This window comes from Amblyomma maculatum, chromosome 5, assembly GCF_055883805.1.
Source record: "Amblyomma maculatum isolate TAMU_Amacu chromosome 5, ASM5588380v1, whole genome shotgun sequence".
NCBI classification, from domain to species: Eukaryota; Metazoa; Arthropoda; class Arachnida; order Ixodida; family Ixodidae; genus Amblyomma; species Amblyomma maculatum.
In genome coordinates, this window is record NC_139348.1 from 100,475,590 (window position 1) to 100,500,535 (window position 24,946).

General features: G+C 45.4%; 1 protein-coding gene across 2 annotated transcripts in view; it reads left to right on the top strand.

The window, feature by feature from the left end:
• Nucleotides 1-24,946, top strand: part of LOC146189026 (uncharacterized) — a 62,648-nt gene that overhangs the window by 33,197 nt on the left and 4,505 nt on the right. For both annotated transcript variants that reach the window (XM_084603947.1, XM_084603948.1), the window contains exons 4-8: nt 4,192-4,366; nt 8,806-8,957; nt 11,999-12,254; nt 17,729-17,892; nt 18,489-18,580. In XM_084603947.1, coding sequence (XP_084460073.1) covers nt 4,192-4,366; nt 8,806-8,957; nt 11,999-12,254; nt 17,729-17,892; nt 18,489-18,580 — 839 coding nt within the window. The remainder of the gene's footprint in view (nt 1-4,191; nt 4,367-8,805; nt 8,958-11,998; nt 12,255-17,728; nt 17,893-18,488; nt 18,581-24,946) is intronic.

Consider the following 24,946-nt stretch of genomic DNA (forward strand, 5'->3'; position numbering starts at 1 on the left):
TTGTCATAGAACAGATAGTGCACATCGCATCCTTGAATGCTCAAATTAAAGGCGACGAAGAAACACCTAGATAAAGCCGCGAATGGTGACTAGCTTAACCTGGAACATTCTAGAAACACACGCGAGGAACCGGAATCCTTTAAGGTACATCTGGGCGCATCATGGACGACATAATTTATAAAGCTGCCTATCACGGAAGCGAGCATGGGCAAATAGTACGGAATCAATCGATGAGCTATAATCTCAGTGACTAGGCCGCATGCCTGTTGACGCCGAAAAAAAAAAAAACAGATAGGAATTTGAATGGTTGACCACAGTATAATCCACTCCTCTCAAATACACAATTAGGCAATAAATGTTACGCTAAGAGCAAATTTTCTATAAGGTTTGTACGTGTGGAGATTTACAGCCTTTTTTGCAAGTAGGCAGAGGCACGCAAGCAAGACAGATGAAGAGAAATACTCTCCTCCATGGGAGAATATGGCTGAGGGAAGGGGGAATAGAAGGAGGCATCCCGTTATAGACCGGAATGAGCTGAACTACTCAGTGTAATATACTAAGAAGACTACAGGTGGGAAATTACCCCTCCCCAAGGTGAAGACCACGGACCAAGCCCATCAAGAAAGAAAAAGAAAGAGCAGTGCGCTGAGAAGAAAAATATGTCTTCATCATTCATCAGGTATAGGCACCGTGCATGAGTAACTCGCGGTGCGACGCGCGCGCCCCTCGCGGCGGGAAAAACAGTTTGGTAGGGAGACGTGCGCCCGGCCGTGCAGCGGAGACGCGGCGGATCTGCTGTGCGTGGGACGCATTCGCCGTTCGTTCTTTCGATTCGCGGCATTCTATGGTCACAAATGAATTGCTAGGCTGTAGTCCTGGCATTGCTGCTGTTGCACACATTTTCACCTGCCTGATAAAATATTTTTCGCGTCACCGAATAAGCTTTACGAAGCGAAGCGAAGCTAAGGCGAATCGCTGCCTTCTAACGAGCTGGCAATCATGCCCGGGTATTACCGCGTCCAGATTTACCGCGAAGCATTTTTCCCGAAAGAGGACAGACTATACCTTCACCTGCATTAGCATCCTTTCTCAACCCGCAAAAAACAAATAATAATATTTAAAGAAATTGGGCAACTCTTAGGCATCAGCGCTACTGGGACCGCCGTGCGCGCCTGTGGGCCGCGCTCGTGGATGCAGTTGTTCATTGCATAATTTTTATTTATGCTGTCCTGTGGTCTATATTTCCCTGTCTACGATAGCTTGCATAAGCACCAGTACAATGCAGAAAGTAATCAACAGGAATGGAGTGTTTAAATGGCGCATTTACTATGTCTTGCGCATTAGTTTCGCGAATTTGCCTTGGCAATTTTTTTTTGCTTGCTTGCTTGCTTTCAATATTTTTTCCTCCTCTCAGCTCGTTCCTTTTCTTCTTTCCACACCCTTTCCTTCCACGCTTATGCCGCTACTTTCCTTCTCCTCTTGGGCGGCTTCCTTTGTCCGTCCCCCAGCCTGATATTTTTTTTTTCCTCGCCATCCTTCGCTGTCCACTTCGCCCTCCTCTGTAGATGTGATTCAGGAGTTGCCATTCCATACGCTTTATTCATTTAGTTGTTTTAATGACATTTCGATGTCTACTGAGTTGTTGAACCTCGAATGATAAGCTGTTTCTCATGCGATACTGCTCAATCAAGACTATAATAAAAAATAAGTAAAAAATTTGATTTTTTTTTACTTATTAGTGGACACTCTGAACAGATCTTGCATTCATTACATGCCATCCTGCTCTAAACAAGTTGTCGGGCGGCTGGCTGCCACCTGTTACCTTCCCCTGTCAAAACTTAATTTTGTGGCAGAGGACTTGAAAGTACCGTTAAAGAGGCATTAAGGATCGTCAAAAAAAAAAAAACGAAAGAAAACTAGCATTCAAGTTGGGATGAGGTAGGACGTTCTTTCAACGAAAAAGAAAATTAAGCATGCTACAATTCTGACATGTGACAGAGAGGAAGACATGAATGTGTATTGGAAACTGTAGAGCGTTCGTGCAGTGCTGTAAGGGAGTTTTCATTCTCATAGCTGTGTAGCTGTATCAGCGACCACGTGCTATCTGCCATCCTTTCCTTTATCGTCGAGAAAAGTGGCAACCACCTCACCAGAAAACAGCTTAAGCTCTTCAAAATCCGTCTGCGCAATGTAAATGCCTGCGGCATCTTCAGGCCCCGGTAATCGCGTTCTCGAGTTTTTAGGCTTGTCCCTTTTTTTAGGTTTTTTCTCTTCTTCGACTACAGCTTCATTCATTCCTATTCTTCTCCCATACTCGTTCCACCCCTCTCGGCCGCTCGATTCCTTGAATCTGTCTTTCTTTTTTTTTTTTTTTTTTTTCTCTCACCTACCCCAGCTTGGGGCGTTCGAGCTGGCCTTTGTGAAGCTGTACCACACTTGGGAGGAGGGGCGTTCGCCACAAATGTTTTTTGTATTTTTCTACATTTTTACCGTGTTTTTTACGCCCCCACCCTCCCACCCCTTTCGTTTTTTTGCTCGGCCTTTTCAAGCTGCGCGCGCTTCTCCTGTCGTCTTCCGTTTCGCGTGTTTCCAGCCTAGAAATAAACGCCCAGCGGGCGGCCAGGGCTCGTCTCTGTCTCTGCGTCTTGTGTCGTGTGGCTCTCGCATCGTTCGTGCTTCGCTACGTCGCTCGAGCTGGCTGAAACTGCTACCATTTCGCTGCGCAGGCCGCCTTTTCAAGCGCGCGCCCTGCCTAGGCGGCCGCGCGTCTTCCTATCAAACTGTTCCGGCGCTCACTCGGGGCGCTGCCTGTTCGCCGCGAGTGCTGCCCCCTGGGTTTCTGCACGGTGCCTATGATACCCTTAAAGGCCCCCCGGGGGGGGGGGGGGGAGGGGGGGGTAACACATAAACATAACAATTGTTCATGGTCTAAACATATCCACAAAAAGTCAAAATGCTCAAATACGACAATTCAAGTGAAGGATGCGCTTTAAATAAAAAAGAAAGGGGATACAATCGATTATGATGCAAAAAGACATTTCAAACGTTCTTTAAATCTAGTACGGTCACGTTAAGTTACAATATATACGGGAAGCAAGTGGAGGACAGGCCGACATGGATCACATCATCAGAATATGCGAAGAAGCTGCAGAAAAACGCAAGCACGAAAATGATAGAGTATGGAATGAAGCATTGAGAATATAGATCCTATGGTATAAAAGGAACTGATCCAACTAACGGCTGCAGCATCACTAACATTTAGGTGTTAGTCTAGTAGTAAATAAGCCCCCTACTCCTGTCCCGGAGGCCAGCTTGCCGTGCCGGAGAGGGTTGAAAGGGAGGCCATTTGAAACAGTAAAGTTATACTGAACTGAACTGTCGTCGAGAAGAATCGTGCTGCAATACTCCGAATGAATCCAGACTTTTTGTCACAGAATTATCAAGCAAAATAAGGAAGCTTATCTGCCAGCATTTTTCTCCCTCTGCACTACGGATGAGCTGCCGCAAAGGTAACGTTTTTCTAGTAATTAAGAAGAAACTTGAGATATGAAGCAGGAATTATTGACATGATACTTCAGCAGGGTTGCTTGAGTGATGAACGTAGATAAGCAGAGGCTCACACCGTAAATCCTTGACGAAAGAGGTCAGGAATTACGACAAACATGCTTTCATTTCAACGCTTGCTGAATGCTCTCAAAACGTTGAGCGCAAGCTAAGATGATTCATGAACAGATCAAGCCTATGAGAACCCATTTCTCTCACTGAAAGGGTCGTTGTGACATTGTCAAACCAAACCACAATTGTCACATTAAGGGATCTCTGCAAGCAAGTTTCGAAATAAATAGAATAATTTCAGATGCACATCTTGAGCAAAACACAATTCTCGTCCTTAACAGCGTCGTTCAATAGGCCGTATTTCTCGAAGTTGTCCTCAATAGCCCATAGAAAACGTCATCGCTTAGTACCTGATCATATATTTACATATGTTTTGTATGACCTAATCGGCGATGTACCTGAGAAAGTTTGTTCTGCTTTGTTTCTTTTTTGTTCCGCCCTTCCTCCATGGAAAAAAAAATACATCTGCTGCGCACTTGTAATATGTATAGAGGGTCTTAAAGACGGGACTATTTTCGACGACTAATTTAACCGCTCAGCGTCGACCGAAGCTGTACCCGCATTTATATTGCGCAGTCTCCTGTCACCGAGTCCATGCCCAGCAGCACGAGGAGGAAGGTGATCTTGTGGCTACCATAGCAGATATCCAGCGACTTGGAGAGGCGAACGTAGAAAATGCCACAAGGCGTTACATAGCCAGTGGCGTAGATCAGGAGCAGACGTTGAGAGAAAACACGGAGGCCTTCACTAGGTAAGTTTTCTCGCATTTTACCAATGAAACTTGTATTAAGGCGAACGCCTTTAATGGCTCATGGCTCGCCAGCGTGTCCGCGCGTGCGTTAGGAGCGCGCGTCCGCGAGAAGCATCCCACTCCTTCGCGAGAATCCGCGGGATACCACGATACTCCACTTGTCAATCATCCTGACGCCGTAATCACAAAAATCATCATCATGAACAGCCTGACTATACCCACTACAGGGCGAAGGCCTCTCCCATATTTCTCCACTTAACCCGGTTCTGTGCTAACTGCATCCACTTTACCCTTGCGAAATTCTTAATCTCATCCGCCCACCTAACTTTCTGCCGCCCCCTGCTACGCTTTCCTCCCCTTGGAATCCAGTTTGTTACCCTAAGCGACCATCGGTTATTCTCTCTTTGCACTACATGTCCTGCCCATGTCCATTTCTTCTTCTTAATTTCCACTAGAATGTCGGTAACTTGAGTTATTTCTCTGACCCACTCTGCCGGTATCGCTAAAGAGGAAAATATATAACAGTTGCATCTTACCTGTACTCACCTATGGCGCTGAAACGTGGAGGCTAACCAAGAGAGTTCTACTTAGGTTGAGGACAAACCAGAGGGCTATGGAACGCAAAATGGTAGGGGTAACATTAAGATAATCACAAAAATAACAATACTGAAAAGTCCTGTCTCCACTGGGAATCGAACCTTCATCTCACGGATCCCTAGCAGAGCGCTTTAACCAACTGTGCCACGCAAGGGATCGGTCCAGATTGTAGAACGCACATCATAATTGTACCTGTCTATTGCGAGAATGGTAGTAATGCAATCCCGCGAGCTACAGATACTGCACCCTCCCTTTTCTCTACTCTCAAAACAGTTATATAACGCCGGTAAGCGTTCATGCGTTCAAGGGAACGCTGGTTGTGTTCGCCAGGGGGTTCGCGATGTATACCGTGTGAAGCAAAAACGCTCATTATTTGGCATTTCTCCACTGCAGATTCTGCAATGCTCTTGTAATTTTTGGAAATTCTCGTTGGAGTGAAAATCATGGTCAATTTCAAGTTGGCAATAATGACACTAATTCTAGTTACAGTAAAAGATGTCCTAGAAGCAGTATAGGACCAGGACTATTGTAATCAGTCTTATTATTGTAAAAATAAAAGTAAGAATACTTGTAAATGGCACTAGTAGTTGTGCAGTACAGGTAGTAATTATAATATGGTTATTATATTAGATTCAATAGTGATAAATTATGTCATAATTGTTTCTTTGAGCTGCCCAGGTACAACGGTAACATCGGTTCTAGCCAATTTCGGAAATAAAACATTGTGACAGCAAAAATACTGCCTATTCCGTATCATAGAAATGCCAACATGAGGAATACATCACAGAAGGTTTGTACCAAGAAATCACAGACCACGCCATTGCGAAAAACAAACTAACGTAGAAAATAGTGCTACTGATATTGCTCTATTACCGGGAAAGTTTGACAACGTGGGATATTTTAACGCGCAACAACATGGGCTAAAGCAGTCGTGCCTCGTTGATATCAACACTTTGGTTTCCGCACAAAACTGTCCGTAAAACTAGTCGTCCGTAATAACGAATCGAATTTTTTTTCTGACTAGAAAAAAAAAAAAACCTTAAGGATAAGGTCTCCTCTGCTTTAGAGCATAATGTAGGCCAGCAAATTTGGCATTAGGAGCTACAAGCCGTAGTCCAAATCAGCATTATGCTTCAAAAGCGAAGAAGTTGAAAGTATTGTTATGCAGTTGCATATTGTTCTCGGTGGAATTTCATTAATAAATTACTTGACTTCTACTTTTCATCTCCAACGAACCCCTGCTACGTACCAGCATTTAGTCAGCTGGAAGTTGTTGAATCCAATTTCCTACAATGCGCAAGCTGCTGTCAGAATTTTGTTCAAGTGAATTCACCCAGTACAAAAAGTCAACGTTCATCGACTGCTTACCCTCGCAGGGCAAAATATGAAACCACTAGCAAAAAAGGCAATCAATCAGTGACTAGAACTACATTCATGTGGTGCCTGTCAACAAAGTATAGAAGAACAATTATCTTTAATAGCAGTGTAACTATTTGGTTTTCATGACTGGCCATATAAACTCGACATGAATACATGGACCATAATGAAATTTGGGCATTTTCTCCTTGTACATAATCCGAACAGCGAGTTTCCATATTAAAGCGACGTAACTGCATGGAAAATGCTTGGTCTCCACAAAAACTCTCCATAATCCAAAGCGTTCATATAATTGGAGGTCGTATTAACGAGGCACGACTTATATACATGTGAGTGTGGATTGTCGCCTCCAGTGAAATGCGGTCGCCGTTTCCGAGACCAAGTACAGTTCGCCTCTGTCAAAGTAGGCAAGAAGACATACTTTTATTCATGTCATACATCATTTTAGAGCGCCGCTCTTTGGCGCCCGTTCCTGCGTTTCGCGTCGTTGTAGCCGCCGGCATCGCCGTTGGCGTTGTCCCTCGTGACCTGCTCCGCAGCCGGGGCAGCGCGCGCAACTTCCCATCCTCCCTCCCTCTTACTCCGTGGCTGTGACCGCGTGCGTTCTCCGATTGCTGCGCGTGCTCCTGGTGCCCACCCCCTCTTCCCTACGTGGTGGCGATAGTGTTCTCTGGTTGCCGAAGCGCCTGCTCGGTATCAGGAAATCACGGTGCGTGCATCCCAAGACGAAACCCAGAGCCACGTTGAATTGATTCGCTAGCGGCGTCAGCGGCATCAGTCAGTCGCTGCTATCTCTCCACCGGGCAACGTTTCTAATGGCCCACACGCTGCATCCCGCAACCTCCCGATAACTTAATTGCTCTATTCGTTTCTCCTACCACAAAGCTTTCTTCATGACAGTCAAAAATAGTTCGTGCAGTATTTCGAGAAGGAATATGTACGAAAAATAAAACAATTGTCTTTAACTTTACATACATGTCTTGCTCCAAATCGCAGCCTCAATCTATCGGAAAGGTGAGACAGCTGATGAGCTGCGCTCAAATTTCCCGTTAGGAAGTAACGTAATCATTGGCAATTTTTTTTCCTCGCCTTGCTCGCTTACTGTTAAATAATCGCAGCAAGTATAGACAACACGGCGTGCCCAGCAATTTAAATGTTTTGAATTTTTCAATGAAGTAGCAGCCAGATAATAAAATTCTAACATCACTTCGCATTACCTTTAAACCAATATGATATGAAAACGATAACTAGCTTTCTTGTAAAGTACGTCTACTGACCCTGACAAGCAAGGTATAAAAATACAGCCATATGCAGAATACGCAACTAAGATGATCCTCAGAACCTTTAAAAAAGAGCGATTTTCGCTATTGAGCAAGTCAGTGAGTATATAAATCTTATAATACGCATTATGTAATGCAAGCAGCGAACATAGCGTCATACGAGTACCTAAAATTCATGAAGTGTTTATGAAAAAGATATTTACTTTGCTCCTAGTACTCTGCATACAACGTGAGATGCTAGAGTTAAAGTTTGGCTATTGCGGCAGGCCACATCTAGTTACATCACCACTTTATCCACGTTACATATGCTAGATACTAAAAAGGAACAAGGGTAGTCCAGAATGCCTAATGTACAGCATGCGGCTTTTGCCACTAAATCACGAGCGAATGTTGTTTAATATATATACACACCTTCGAGCAACAAAATCCTTCAAACGATTAATTTATTAAGGATCCAGAAAAGGGTAGCGAACAACGAACACGTGAACTTCTGCAGCTCGCCGCAAAACCATGGTGAGCGTAACCAGACGTAGCGATGGATGGTGATGGCCGGCCAACGTGGCTGTGCTGTAGTATATCACCAACTGACCTTAATAAGGTTTCAAGTGCTTAGATACCAATGACCACTGTGTTCGAGGCACTTAGCTCCCTTAATAACGTCAGTCTCTTTGGTACAGCCTTAACTTCAATGAAACTATTTCTGTTTCGAATGAGCGTAATTTTAAAGTGTTAGTTTAATAATAATAATAATAATAATAATAATAATAATAATAATAATAATAATAATAATAATAATAATAATAATAATAATAATAATAATAATAATAATAATAATTGGTTTGCAGGATGGGAAAGGCGCAGTATCTGTCACACTTGCTCGAAGGACACCTGAACCGCGCCGTAAGGGAAGTGAGGAAGTTGGGAGTGAAAGTAAAAAGAGAGAAAGGGGAGCCGTAGTGGAGGGCTACAGAGTAATTTCGTCCGCCTGGGTATGTCTAACGTGCGCTGACGTCGCACATCACATGGATGCCACATAATTTTGATTTAAAGTATAGGACAGCAAACAAATTGACACCAAAGTTAGAGGATATTGACACAGAGATTAGTATCAGTCTACATATTGTTTTCTTTTCAGAAGAATTCGATATCACCTACATTCCTGCTGTTTGCTTCCTTCAAACGTAGGTTTCGGTTACGATGCCAGGTTCGGGTTGATCTGTCCCGTGTGAACACTGCCACCACCGTATTGGGCCGCAGGATATCCATCCCAATCGGACTTTCTCCATCGGCCACCCACATGATGGCGCATCCGGTTGGAGAGCTGGGAACAGTGAAAGGTGATCCACACTTAGTGGTTAATGTGGTGTAATCTGAGCAAAATGAGTGGAAACAATCGCTTCGTTTCTAACACAGTCCATCCCAAGGTCGACGAATATTCTCCTGCTTTCATGTCCGAAAGGCATTATTTTCAGAGATATATATAGGGAAATGAAAGTATTCCTTTACAAGGATCAATGCCTAAAGTTAAGAAGTCAGTCCAATACATATTTCCACCATCGCAAGCCACCAACGCTGCCACTCAGCGCTCTATGCACAGTGCGGCAAAATATTTACCGCATTCCTACATGGTAAAAGTCCTGGTTTTTCTTGATTATCCGCAGTCTACATACCTACTCAAGATCTTATGAAACGTTCGAGTATTTTTGAAGCACTACCTCTGTCCTTCCAAACGTAGCACTGTAAAGCCTGTTCAAACTAAATGCCGCTCTCATCATAAAATGGAATTGCGAAGAATTTAGGATTACGCTTCTATGGGCGCACTCGCATCGAGCCTCTGACCGATTCGTATATGTATGTGTCTATGTCTTATCGCTGGCGGTGACCAGAAGCATTCTCGCCCTTTCAGCGTCACATCAACTGCATTTTGTGTGCTATCAAAGCTGGTAATGTGACAATAAACTCTTTGCTGAGAGCACAAATATCTATTGTAGAGCGGCGCAGCGATGGGGTCTGTGGCAGATGGTTACGGCTACTGCAGTCTTCCTCACATATACTACAGCCTAAAGACGTCTTTATGAAGAACTCTTTAAGCCATCGTTGAACTCTGAATTTAGGGCGTATTATATTCATGATGAGCCATTGGCGTCATTGCTATGTGTCTGGATGAGAAATTAAAGACCCATACTGCTGAAGCGAGAGTAGTCGGAAGCTCCGAAAGCAATGCGCGTTCTACCTACCAGAAACACACCATTGAGTATAATATCAAGTTAAATAATTCTTTCAACAACCGCTATTTTCGATTCTGACTAGTTCTGCAGTTGTTTAATGTGGTTGTGTGACCCAAAGACTAGTGAAAGCATATAACTCATTGGTTATTATGTTGCATTACATAAATCCGACAAGATTTGGCACCTGCCACTACAGTATTGATATTCTCGGTTCATGAAAAAGTTTCAGGGATCACATGAGAAATAAATAGAGAATATCTCCAATGTTTTGAGATGTACTATTGATTGCTAGCTCATACCCTTTTCGGAGCATTGCCCATCTAAAGACTGTCAATGTGTGCGGAAATTCATGGAGATACGTATGCAAAAATGGTTAAAATATTGTATTTACTTATTTATTTAAAAGGCCTGCATATACCGAAGGCATAATTGCAGGGTGCAATAAATGTTGTTTGCGAGATGCTATTTTGTGTAGTAAACGAGAAAACAACAGAATGACGCCACAATAACAAATAAAAAAGGAAAACAAATCGCAGGAATGCATATTCAAATTAAACGAAGCAAACAGCTACACATTTGGCAACAAAGCCCAAACAGTGTTTCACTGGGACATTCAGCAATTGCCTGTGGAAGTCGATTCCGTTCGCTGATAGTGTGTGGAAAAAATAGTAACGAAAGACATTGCTCCGACAATTAAATTTTGGTATTTTGAGTTGGTGATCGCACCGCTTGGACAAGATGAGGAAACAGAATGTAAGCTTCTGTGTCTTCTGTAACTGTTGCGAAAAAGCCGGTGACGATGATACTTCGTCCGTCCGCGACTCGCTGTCCGCGGACTCAATAATTGAATAAGTCGCCGGTGCCCGCTTATATTCGCTCAAATAGGGCAGAAAATTTTCTAATTATCACTCGTCCAATCTGAATCACCACAGAAGTGCTAACACGAAGAAACAGACTTGGATCACGCGTCCTGCACTCTATATATAGCGCAATTATAGTCCGTGTTACCGTGGGGCGAGCTTAAAATGTAGTTCTAAGACGGCTGTTGTGATAAATAAGTGCACTTTTTTCAAGGACTATCATCAAGGAATTTATTTTACTTATTAGGCACACAGAGTGAAAGTCAATAAATAAAGTAGGAATAAAAGTGGATTATTAATGCACGCAATCTATTTGCTGCAGCGCGCGCACCACTCACACAATCTCGCCTGGTGACTGTACTGCGGCGCTGCCACCTTTGTGCTCTCTCCCAAGTGTCGTGTTGACCTTAGAACATTTTATAAACCACCTGGTCTTGGTGCAGTCCGCCTATTTTCTTCAAAGCATTAAAACCATTTTGAGCGTAAAATCAGTTCGTAGTGTTTTGTTTTTGCATTCTTCAGTGCCACAAGTGTCCTCAGAACAGATACATTTTTTGGGATAGTGTCGCAGCAGTTACCAAGACAGGTCCCTGTCAGAGGCCATTCTCGTGCAGTGATTGAAAGCAAAGTTATTACCACACTTAGTGGACAAAAATGACTACGAACACGGTAAGGGTGCATAAAGAGAGAAATGGAAGCAACAGTGTCCTTAGTTCTGAATAGCTTCCATAAAGTCAGGTCCGAACAGGTCCTAAAAAGGCATTTAGCGTGACATAGTGTAGCAGATTTTTCACCGTATTTCGTGGAACGGTTAAGGTAACCTATATGTCGCAAGAAATGTCACTAAATTGGTTAAAATGTTCTCACAATAATGTTTTAAGGCGCTTACCGGTAAGGAGATGCAATATAAATGTGCCTTCCACTTAACGTTCCCCGTGAATCTGTTGGAATATGCTGTTACACGCTCCTGTGGCCCAGACGAAGACGTCCATTTGTCGAAACGTTGGCTCATCTGCGACCTGAGGCGTACCCTATTTACCCTTGTTCAGTTCTTCTTTTTTATACCATGCAAACCATCTTCTTCCTTTCGTTCTACCTGCTCCTGTGTTAAGTCACGTAACTCTTTTCCGTGTAATTAATAAACATTGTGGGGAAAATAGTTCAATAGCAACGTTTCTTTGGACAACGTAACTAACTTCGTCGTCTGAGAGAGCAAGGCATTGCGCAAGTGTTCTCGGGAGTTCTTAATATAAGGAGAGTCTCGCATTTTCAACCCTTTTTCTGATGCAGCCGCACGTGATGCTGGCACGGCGATGATCGTAAGTGCCATGAGCACTGCAACACTTGAAGACATAAGAGCCAGCGCGCCTGACACCGTGCTGTGGCAGCAGACCTACCTTTTCAAAAACCGGTCCCTCACGGAGTCACTGGTGAGGAGAGCTGCCATCCAGGACTTCGGTGCCATTGTCGTTACCGTGGATTCCCCAATATCTGGACAAGCCTCCATCCTGACGAAAACCAACTTCCGGCTTTCTAAGGGCCTCAGGTAATCTTTCACAGGCGAATCTTATTCTCACTGTTATAAACATATACTTTACTTCCGGCTAATTAAATGATATGCAAACATTCTTTCTTTGACAAAACAACAAATGGATTAGATAAATATAACCAAGTCAAAGATGAGTCGTTTATGATCATGCAAGCGGACGGTTGATGCTTGAGTATACGAAGTCAAGTACGTGGCCAGCACTTACGTTTAGAGGGAACCCTGCGCATAGGAATTTTTAATGTTGGTAGTTAAGAGAGTTGAAAGGTGTAGAAAGTAACGTTTATGAAATAAAAGCCAGAATAAAGCAATTTTCCGCAAGCGCCGAGCCTTGAAGAGGGAGATCAAAACCAAACGAGAACAGGTGCAGCTCTGAGCTACCGCTTTCCTTCTGGCGTATAACGTACCAGATACCATATAGCATCATAACGAGGAACAGAAATAGAAGGGGAACCACTAAACTCAGACAGAGCTCAAAAAGGAATTTTGCGTCTGTCACGGTTTTGAGAAATACCCGAAATCTTATGAAAATAAGGCCATGCTTCCGGTAAGAAAACAGTTCGTTTCATTTTAGCTTTTCTGTGATCGCTATCAAAAGGCATGAGAAAAGGCAGCAGACTATCCTTTCCACGGAGGGGTAGCATCCGCAAATTGTCACAACTTCTCATCTGAGACGGGCAACCAGTGGCAACTGATAAGAAATTGCTTGCAGTTTAAAAGAGTGCACGAAACATGGCGCCAGTTACTGTAAGCATTTCCTCCACAAAAATGCAGCTTTAACTATGTACCCTATAATTAAGCGTGACAAAGTTATCTGAAGCTACATCTACGTTTTTTAGTGGGAAGAAGAAAGAGAAAAAAAAGCAATAATGGTGGTAATTTCACTTCTTATTCGCTAATTTTTTCCTTCTTCTTAACAAAGTAAACCTGTTCAATGCTTTGATCACAATTCGACATAGTTTTGCAACATACTTCACCTAAATTTTTGAATGCTATCTTCCTGTACATCAGGCCGAACATTTTGGCGTTTTCCTGAACTGTTTCGCTTCGACGAGGCGCAATAACTTCTTCACCGTCACTAAACCACGTTTTGCTGTAAGGGTTCTCATCAGAAGCACTAGAAAAATGTATGGAAGTTATTGCCCATTACCCACCCACTGTCACTCGTTAACCGACGGCGCGCCCACAATTGCATACACCGAAAGGGACGCTGACGGGGATCGAGAAAGTGTCAACGCCATAAATATATACCCTTCTCCTTTTCATTGTTTAGAGCCAGAACTAAATAATACTACTATCGGCTTGTTTATATTGGAATGACCTGGAAAAATTCCGGAACGTTTATTTCAACTTTGAGGATGCTGCCCGGACGTGGTTCCAGAAACGCGAGGCCACATTGTCCGCCTGGCCGGACTTTCGACGTCAGCTCCTGAGTAATTACAATAGCAGCGGCCGCCAGGAGAATGCCGAGTGGGCTCTAAAATCGCGAATCCCGCTCCCGAACCAGGGAATGGCAATGTACGTCGAGGATGTCACGCGTCTCTGCTGTCGCGCCGATCCCTCTATGCCAAAAGACAATAAACTGCGGCACCTGATGCGTGGTGTGAAAGAACGGTTGTTTTGCGGCCTTATTAGAAATTCATCTACTACAGTCGCGGCGTTTTTGACTGCTGCTTTTCTTATGGAAAAATGCTGCAGCCGTCCAACGACCCCAGTGTCCACGTTATCCACCATGGACCCACTTGACTGTGACCCTCTGAACGATCCGAGCGCTCTTCGTGAACTAATCCGCTGCATAGTCCGCGAGGAGATCCAGAACCTGCAAGGATCTTTTTGACTTCTATGAATTTCCTGAGTAATGTAATCCGCGAAGAACTCCAGCACGCACTCCAGGCATCAGTTGGTCCGGTCAGTCCAGGTGCACCCGTCCAGCGGGTTACCTATGCGAACATGCTGCGCCTTTCAGCCCCGCTTTCTGTTCCATCGACGTACACTCCTTCGGTGGTTGCAGTGCACGCTGCTCCATCGGTACCCTACTGAGCGGAGTGGCGCCAGGCGCCACGTAAATGGGACTTTTGACGCACTCCAGTTCGAATCCCTCTCTACTAGCACTGTGACGAGGCCGGTCACCTTTACCAACGGTGCGCTTACCGCGAACTAGGACTAACAGGGTTTTTCCCCTATAGCCCTCGTCCTCGGCCTGGTCAGAGGCCATATAAAACTGCCGAGTACGTCACCAGCCAAGCCTTTGCACCTTCGTCGCCACGCCGCCAATCGCGGTCACCGTCGCCACGTCGTTCTTCGCCATCGGATTCTTTTATGCCCCTGCATGACATGGGTCTTTCAGCCCCGGTCGAGAAAACTGCCTAATATGGCCTTTGAAGGAGAGACCGCCGAACACCGTTCACCGAATAGCTTCCACTGCCGCTCCTGTCGCATCGCCCCGGCAGCCGCCGTATCACCAATCAGCATTCATCATCCATCCAAAGGAATCACTCCGAAGCGGACCGCCGCAACCGCGAACATCTCTCGCCGCCGCACCGACTGAATTGCATTACAACTGACAATTGCATCATTGAACAGCTTCTTTCGCAGCACCGAGTAAACCACTTTGATCCCTATTCGCCCTCGGTGGGCTCTACAAACGACGGACCTTTATGGACGTCCCTGCTCTCGTCGACAAACAGGAAATCAGTGCGTTAATAGGCACTGGTGCAGATTATTCTATATTTAGTTGACGACTTACGATGACCCTGAAAACGTACAACGCCGATGGATGATCCCCACATACGTTAGGCCGGAGGTCCTGTTGTCACCCTCCGTGGTACGTATACGATCCGAGTTACGGTGCGTGGCTGCGGGTTTGTTGCCACTTCTGATTCTGCGCGAATGGAGTCGACCTTTTATCCTGAGCATTGACTTTCTCCGCGATCATGGTGCCACGATAGAGTTTTCAAATCGATAGATTTGAAAATTCTGTCACCGAAATGGTGACAGAGAAGCCAGAGGTCAGTGGGTTTTGATCTGCACTGCGAATCGCCGAAACGCCACAGTGCCCCCACGAGCCAGTACCCTCGCGACAGTTACCTGCGACAAGCCTCAGCGAGTACTGAGAATTGTCGAGCTTAATAAATAGCTTCTACTTGTTCTAGGCGTTTCTGTAGCCCGTGGTCTTGGCCTCTTCCATGATGATTAGGCAGAAGTGCTCATAAAGAATTGCAGCATCGCCATCTATTCCGCTGAACAGCCATAGCATATATAGACTCGTGCAGGAAGTTGCCGAATGCAATACTTGCGAGACAAACACATATTCAGTACAAGACGATACAGGCAAGGGCGTCAGATTCAGAATAATGTCTCATGCCTAGCACCGCACGGCCTCCGGGCTGGGCCCTTTCAGCTGTCATCGACCGCCCACAGCTAGATAGTAGCTGCCACTGACTCAGTCAGTTCAGTCGTTCAGTCGTGTCCGACTCTTCGTGACCCTATGGACCATGTCACGCCACGCTTTCCGGTCTCTCACTATCTTCCTAACATCACATAACTTCATCTGCAGTGCCTCGAGTATGCCATCTAACCATCTTGTTCGCTGCCTACCCCTTCTATGGCGACCCTCAACCTTTCCCAACATCAAATCTTTCTCCAGCGACTCCTCTCTTCTCATCAGATGACCAAAGTAGCTGAGCTTTAACTTTAGAATTTGACCCTCCAATGAGCAGGGTTTATGGTCGACAATATCGACTTAACGTTGTTTTTCGTGTCTCGTGTCTGATGTTATTTTAACTCGGTTTTGTATAAATTTCGTGTTCCTTTCTTGTATTTGACTTGTACCGCGTTCTTGTACGATATTCTTGTACCGATTTGCCCCCCTCACCCAATGCTCTTCGGGGCCTGTGAGGTACTAATAAATAAATAAATAAATTTGATCTTCTGGCAGTCCAAGGAACTCTCAAGAACCTTGCAACGTGATTCTGCTGCCGAAGTGGCTACGTTCGTAATGCACATCTTTTTTTCGACATGGCGCTGCATCGGGCATCATCACTGACCAAGGGCATTCACCGCAAAGTTCTTGCAGGATATCCTGACACTGAGCCATACTCAACGCCGAATAACCGCCGCCTACCACTCACAAACCAATGGCATAACAGTACGGCTCAACAAGACCACTCACAAACGAATGGCCTAACAAAACGGCTCAACAAGGCCTAGGCAGACATGATATCCATGCACATAGATGACCCAAGACGTAGGTTAAAGTCCTGCCTTATATCACCTTAACTTACAATATCGCGAGGCAGGAAACAACACGCTTTACCCCGTTTCGTCTCGTGCATGGTAGCGAAGTGCGCATGATGTTAGACGCCATGTTACCGTGCGGCAATGAAACATCACATCCGATGCTGGCCAATTCGTGGATCAAGCGGAACATGTACAATAGCTAGCCCACTTGCACATCAAGGGACAACCAGCTGCCGATGCCCGACATTACAACATTCGCATCATTGGCGTGCGCTATGAATAGGGTGGCAAGGTGTAGGTGCGGACCCCCTTCGTCTCAGGGCCTGTGGGAAAAGCTCCTGCATCGGTATTTTGGGCCGTGCAAAGTCCTTCACCACCTTAGCAACGTGAACTACGAAGTTGTGCCTGATGGAACTGCGACCGTGGGTCATCGGCGTCAGCGGTCGGAATTCGTGCACGTGGTGAGGCTGAAGCCATACTTCCGCATGACTAAGCGTCATCGACACTGTGTTTACGAGGTATCTCTCTGTTTCCCATCTTTCCCAGGCTGTACAATGCTTTTTTATGCAGTAATTGTGTGGGTTTTTTTTGTTTCGTTTTTCATTTGTACATAACTCTTTTCGCATCGAAACGATGCTCACTTTTTGGTAGAGGGGAATAATGTCCAATACCTAGCACTGCGTAGCCTCCGCGCTGGGCCGCAAAGATTACGAAGTGGTTGTTGGCGCGCGGAGAACGCTTGGGCTGGACTTAGTTCGAATATTTGCAGAACGGTTTGTGGATTTGTCTGCACCTCGCTGTACGTCCCCACAGTGCCTATTCCCCCGTCTGCGGCTCCTTGAGTCGTAACAATATACATTACCGCGTTAGCCCCGCGGTGAATTGGTCATGGTACTGAAGAACGTCACGGCCCTCAGGGTGTTGCATGTTTTATCAAATGCTAACTTTGAAAGACTGACCATTGTCTCACGACATTTCCTGTTGAGGTGCTAAAGACAGCTGCTGAATAAATGACTCGTTTCTCCTCTGCTTAGACTTAGCTACTTTACCCGTTTCGAGGCAACAGTTCGCGGTAGAACTTTCATCCAATTTCAGAAGTACGTTTGCTTCAAATTGGCATGACCACGCCATTACGAATTTCTTGGCGAGAAGCACAGCTACAAAGCATCATTGCTTTAAAACATTTTATATGCAATAACAGTAGAGATAGATTGTTCGTCTCTGTTGACACCTAGCTTTGCCAACCTGGAGGCATCAATGCCAGGCCGCTCACTGACATATGATCCAGCAAGTGCAGACTCCATAGGCAACCTCCACTCACCTTCAGCCACGTGGGAAGATATCCGCTGGTTGCGGCATGTCTCCGGTCTTCCCATCGTCGTCAAAGGTGTTCTCACTGGTAAGATAACAATAGAAAATATTGACATCTGTATGTTTTAAATTCTAACTGCCTACTAAAAAAGGCATACCTAATTACCGTTATTTCGCCAGAAACTAAAACTTTGAGAAGAGACATGTAGGTATTTTGCAAGTGCGTCAATCGCTTCCCCTCTACTAAAGCTTCGAATACAGCTGCAAGCAAAAGTAACAAATTTCGCTGAGGATTTCCTGCTTTCTATTTTTTTAATTATAATTATGGCATTGAACACAGGGAGAAAACGTCAATAAACGTGCATAATAAAGGGCACAAAGTGCTTATTGATTGCTGTGGCGCTAGTGTTGAATACATTGAGGAAAGACGGCTGTGCAGCTTTTTGCCATACCTTCACTCGAGTCGGTTCTTCCATGAAATGCAGGTAATATATGCTCTTGAATCTATAAAATAGTTTGCTAGTATGTATTTAACCAAATTATGCCATTGGTAATCCGCTGTGAATGATTCCTACCAGTGACCGCATTTCCAACTCCCTGAATGTTCGAGGTTCGTAAGCAATTTACCCTTTTCGCCCTGCGCAGCCTATTTACAATGAACAGAAAACATATTCTTGGTTGCAGCGGAATCCGCACTGACAGCTTTGAAATATGGAGCGGCGGCTGTACTTGTCTCCAACCACGGAGGCCGAATACTAGACGGGGTTCCGGCAACGGTAAGCTTTTCAAGTATCATAAATGCTGTCTTCTCCCAAATAAATCGAAGGGACATTTTTTTTAACTGAATTCTGTCAATGCACATTATTTGAAAAAATTGAGCAATACAAAACAATGCTTCGTATTTGTGAGGACGCTTTAGTACTTACCTTTTGAAAAAAAAAAAGTAAGGCTTGAAAGGCTGGAAGTTCTGATCTATGTCAACGCGCCAACTTAGGATGTTTCGGCGAACATTTGTAGAAAGAACACTAAGGTGAACATGAAGACGCAACGTGTCCTCATGAGCAAGAGAATATTTGGATAACAATCTTAGTTGGGTCTTTTTTTTTTCATCAGCTACCCGTGCGTCGGTCGTAAATTTAGTCTGTTAAAGCCTTAACACGACAGCTTCTTTAAGTCACCGAATGATACATGGTTTTATCCGAGCCCATATGTTCGGGAGGTTAGACTGTGACAATATTATGTTTTAGTTTCGCTCGCACAATACATATTGAAGCCAATTTTCATTAAAATTCTCATATCGATTCCTAAAACAATGACTTGATTTAGAGGAAACAGGGGCAGAAGAGGTTGCTGAACTCAATGGACACCTCCGGCTACGCCTTATTGGTATGACGAGGCAGCGTTAATTACTCCCCTCTGCCGAGCGGACCCCTTGCGCACTCTCATTAGCGTTCATTAGCTATGCTACTGGTTTAGTCAGTAACATTTCATTTGTTTGCCTCAGTTATCCCCCACATAAAAATAAGCATACAGGCGTAAATCACTATTAGGGGAAGGCAAGCCGATAAAGATATTGTGAAGAAGATGCTACATTCGAGCGTATGATGGATACGCTGTGTGGGTATGTGCCATCAAATTAGAGGAGAGCAACGACAGCAACAACAACAACAGTTCTGCGTGACCTAAAATGGAAGACGTGCCTTTGTTACTTTGACGACATCGTGGTGTTCTCGCCGGACTTTGCGACCCACCTCTCTCGACTGAAGCAGGTCTTGACATGTCTTGCGAACGTGGGTCTGCAGCTCAACTTGAAGAAGTGTTGTTTCGCTGCTCGTGAGCTGACCATTTCGGGCCACGTTGTGTCCAAAGATGGTATCCTTCGTGATCCCGCCAAACTACGAGCTGTAACTGCATTCCCGAAACCTACTACCATCAAGCGACTAAGGAGTTTTTTGGGTTTGTGCTCATATTTTCGGCGTTTTATACGGAACTTTGCTTCCATTTTCGCCCCGCTGACTGAGCTCCTCGGCAATAACTCAGACATTTCGCTGTGGTCATCAGCATGCGACGACGCCTACAACACCTTGCGCCGCCTCCTCATTGCCCCGCCCATCCTGCGCCATTTTGACCCCCAGGCGCCAACCGAAGTGCACGCAGACGCGAGTGGTGTCGGTCTCGGAGCTGTGCTTGCTCGGCGCCCCTCTGGCTCCGGCGAGTACGTAGTCGCTTACGCCAGCCGTACTCTCACCAAAGCCGAAGCGAACTACTCTGTAATGGAAAAGGAGTGCTTGGTCATTGTCTGGGCAATCACAAAGATTCGCCCTTACCTTTACGGCAGTTCTTTTGACGTAGTCACGGACCATCATGCCCTATGCTGGCTTTCATCGCTCAAGGACCAATCCGGCCGCTTGGCACGGTGGGCTCTGCGTTTGCAAGAATACGATATCCGCGTTATTTACCGATCTGGTCGCAAACATAAAGACGCCGACGTTTTATCTCGCTCATCGCTTCCAGCCGCCCTTTGCCAGCTTCTCCGTCTTAGACTCCGTGGCATCTTCGATCGACGTCAGTGACATGCCTGCCGAACAACGGAAGGATCCATGGATCGCCTCACTTATTGACTACCTTTCAAACCAATCAGCGATTACCCCTTCACGCGCCCTTCGCCGTCAAGCTTCCCACTATGAGATTCGGGATAACCTCCTTTACCGGCGCAACTACCACTTAAGTGGACGGAAATGGCTCCTAGTGATTCCGCGCCGTTTACGGGCCCAAATATGTACAGCTTTTCCTGCCGATCTAGAGTGCGGACACGCCGGAGATTTCAAGACGTACACACGAATCCGTCTTCGTTACTATTGGCGCGGTATGTACAACTCGGTTCTCGGGTACGTTCGATCGCGCTTGACGTGCCAACGCCGCAAACCTGCCTCTCCCCGTTCGGTTGGTGAGTTACAGCTTCTCACATGCCCGCTTAGACCATTCGACCGCATTGGAATTGACCTATATGGCCCTCTTCCGTACACACCCGATGGCAATCGCTGGGGCATTGTCGCCGTCGACCACCTGACGCGATATGCCGAAACTGCCGCGCTCCCAGCTGCAACAGCTCGCGATGTGGCCGGTTTCTTATTGAAGAACTTTATTCTCCGTCACGGTGCTCCTCGTGAATTGCTCAGCGACAGAGGCCGTGCTTTCTTATCCGAAGTCGTTCAAGCCCTGCTCGATTAGTGCAAAATCATTCACCGGACTTGCACCGCTTACCACCCGCAAATTAATGGCCTTGTTGAACGATTTAATCGCACCTTCGGCGACATGCTCACGAGGTACGTCGTATCAAACCACACGAATTGAGACATTGTCCTTCCTTACATCACCTATGCGTACAATAGTGCTACGCAATTTAGCACGGGTTTCTCTCGGTTCTTTTTGCTTTACGGTCGGCATCCATCTGCTCCCCTTGATACTGTCCTCCCCTACGACCCTGATCCATCAGAATACCCTACAGTGACAGAAGCTGCCAAGTATGCCGAAGAATGCCGCCAGGTTGCTCGCACGTTTACGACCGATTCTCAGTGGCGCCAAAAATATCGCCATGACACCGATCAGGAGAATGCACTTTGAGCCCGGCTCACTTGTGTGGCTATGGGTTCCACCCGGTAGCCCCGGTCTCTCCGCAAAGCTGATCTCAATGTATCACGGGCCCTATCGTGTCGGCGAGCGCACTACACCAGTGAACTATATTTTTGAGCCGCTTACGCCACCTTCCGATTTGCGACGCCGTGGCCGCGAGACTGTACATGTGCAGCGTCTTAAGCCGTTCTACGATCCAATTGTACCTTCGTCCCCTTAAGTCGCCAGGATGGCTCCTTTTTCTCTAGGGGGCATTGTGAAGAAGATGAGCCCTTTTTGCTGGACGCTGATGAAGAGGAAGCAGTCTGTGGAATTGTGATCGCGCAGGTCATCGTGTTGGTTTGATCATCGTGCGCTGCCTTGCCGACCTCGACGCCGTCCTCGACATATAGATTAAACCTTCTCTTACAATATAAATTTGTGCTCTAACCAAACCGCACGATTGTGCCTATTTGTTTGCCTCAGTTACCTCCACATACAAATAAACATACAGGCGTAAATCACTATTAGGGGAAGGCAAGCCGATAAAGATATAAATTCGTTCCCTAACCAAACCGCACGATTGCGCCTACGTTTCCTAGGGGCAGATTGTCTAGCATAGACCTCAGTGACATCTGAATCCTGGATTCTATTGTCATGCCTTCATCTCAAAGTGAAATCCTTATTGAAGCGCGTACCATATTTTCTACAAGAGGTCTGTTTTTTTCGCGCAAGCCGACCACCACGCAGTGCACGACAATGTCACCTGTCAACTAATACACCTGAGCAACGCCTGTGATTTCTTGCTTACAATACCGACAACGCCGGCGCCGGAATCTGAATAAGAGCCTCTATAAAGCTATCACGTCAACATAAGTTAAAAATCACTCGCGGAACACTGATGCTTCGCATTTAAACATAATTAAATTACTCCACGTTGTTAATAACGGCTCATTTTGCGGTTAGAGGCAGGATGCCTAGGCGCAGTATGTCTGCCTGTGGATCGAAGGGCACCGTAAGGTTGGATTCCCATTTCGTCCTCTCATCACAATAGTGCAGCCCGTCTACCAAATCGGTCATATGATACATTTTGCGTTTTGTCGATTAACTACATAACAACACAATACCTACATAATCCATGGCCATGTCACCTCGCTCATTCAACCCACCGAAAACATGTCCGTAAATTTTGCTCTAAACATCGATGGCAGATTTTCTGGAAAACGGGTCCCTTGAGACAATTACGTAAATATGTGCATGCACAATGCGATAGAGATCTTTGTGGCTGAGCATTAATTTGTTACGAGTCCAATAAATAGCATCGCACATTCAGATTGAAATTAGGGCTGTATTTTGAATCTACTAAAATAACACATTTTTCGTAATACAGTCATGAGGTAAAATGTTTAAATAAAGCAGACTCAAGTGCAAACACTCCGGGCAACTAAGAAAAGGTATTGGTGTATGAGGAGCTCAGAAATATCTTCGGAGACATATGTGGTCTCTTACGTGGGCAAATGCGAAAACATTACGTTACTCTGTAAAATGTTATTCCATGGTAGTATGCGTAACGGCAATCTGTCATGAGTGAATCCTACGCGCAACATTTGTACAAGTTCTGCACCTTATAACTACGTCATTGTGTAAAGCGCTGATTCATGCTCTGCCAAACCAATGAGTATGTTGTCATGTCCCCTGCTAATTTCCCTGGGCCAGAGGACTGGGATGTGTGTTGCCCAAGCTGAGAGGGATTGTACCCATGTAAAAAGCCCACTACAAACAAGCCATGCAAACGTGCCTGCAAGGCTTGGCAGGAGCGTGTCTCACAGGAGATCCAAGTATCGCCGTGGGTTCGGTTTCCAGCTCAAACGTGCTCACCATGTAGGCAACTCCTGTAAACTCAGACGTGACGTGCTTTCTCGTGACGTCACATGCCTCTGGCGACAAAACAGTACCCGGCCATGTCACCAGCCAATTAGCACCAGCTAGGCGCATTCTAGTGATATTCGTGCTAGGAATGCGGGCGCCACCCTGGTTTTATTTTAACCTCCCATATTAACACCAGATGCCAGAAGCGCGCTCACGATATTCAGGCATGGACGCCGGACGCTAACCCCACCGGCTTCTGCGCTAATGGTGCAGATAAGTTTTCGAGTTAATAACTCTGCTAAAGAAACTTTGTGATGCAATAACCAAAATATGCCTTGCGATGCAGCGTCAACCAAATATAATAGAAGTGTCGCAGACTCTCGTACATTATCGTACTGTATGTATGATATTTTTTTATTAGTACTGAAAATAAATGCCTAATCAATGAATGCTATTATAGTTTCAAGGAATGATTAGACCAAACCACAGAACACCTTCCTGCTCTAACCTACACACTACAAGCAATAATCCCAACTCGCCTCTGAAAGCTCCCAAACAGACGTCACAATACACCTTCTTTACTACGGTCGGCCACCAGTCGGTCGTAGCTGCACACTTGACTCTACTACTCAGTCGTCACAGCGCTATGCCGTCGGGCAAATTTGTATTTTTATCCTTTTCAAGGTAACATCAGCACTCCGCACACAAATAAATTTTTGTGCCCTACACAAACCTGTTTTTACAGATTATACACAGCGATGGACTTTAGGCCCTATACACCACTGTTTCAACACTTCATTAAACTTCACACTGAACAAATGTTTTTATTTGAGCTGACCTTTTACCTTGCGTTTGGCGCTCTTTGCCTAAAGATGCCCTTGCGTGGTGAACATCATTTCTTCTTCATCACCATCATAATCGTACTTCGCACGTTGTGTGGTATCTGCCTCGTGCAGCAGAGTCCTTTCAGTGGTAGCAGCAGCATTAATATCAGGAAAGCAAGTGCATCATGAAGCAGATGAGGCCGTAGCAATAACTCAGAAAGTGAGATAACATTTGAGACGGACGCTGATAAAAAGCGCGCAGCCGTATTAAATGAAATTAAAAGACGACTAGGTATGCACCGGTCGGTTAGCGTAGGCTGAAACCGATATAGCCACAGGCCTTGGTGACGATGGGTAGCAAAGAGGAGCTTCTAGCTGCTGTTAGAAAACAAGCATATACGTTTTTAAATAACAGTTTGCGTTTCAGCTAATGTTGCATAACTAAATCATTTTTAACACAAGTAAGTATTGCAGTGCCTCAAGTGGCAAAAAACAACGGAAATGCAAGACCTCAGTTTCCTTTTTTTTTTCTGCCTTCCTCATCAACAATTTTGGCGCTTTTGTTTTTTTCTCTACTTGATGCCACTGGTATTTGCTCGTGCATCGCCGTCGAGTCCAATCTTCGTGACCCAGGTCAACCGACCCTGTGGGGCGGTTTGCGAAGTAATAGGGAACAGTGGTTGCTCGATTATGACTCTGATTAAAGTTGAGTTTCGCTTGTAGATTATGGTATAAACAGCCCCGTCCTGCCCAAAGTTCAAGGCGGGTGCGGTGTAATTGTCTTAGGACACCACGTAAAGGAAAAGCCACGTACTATCAGGTCAGCGGCACTCCAGT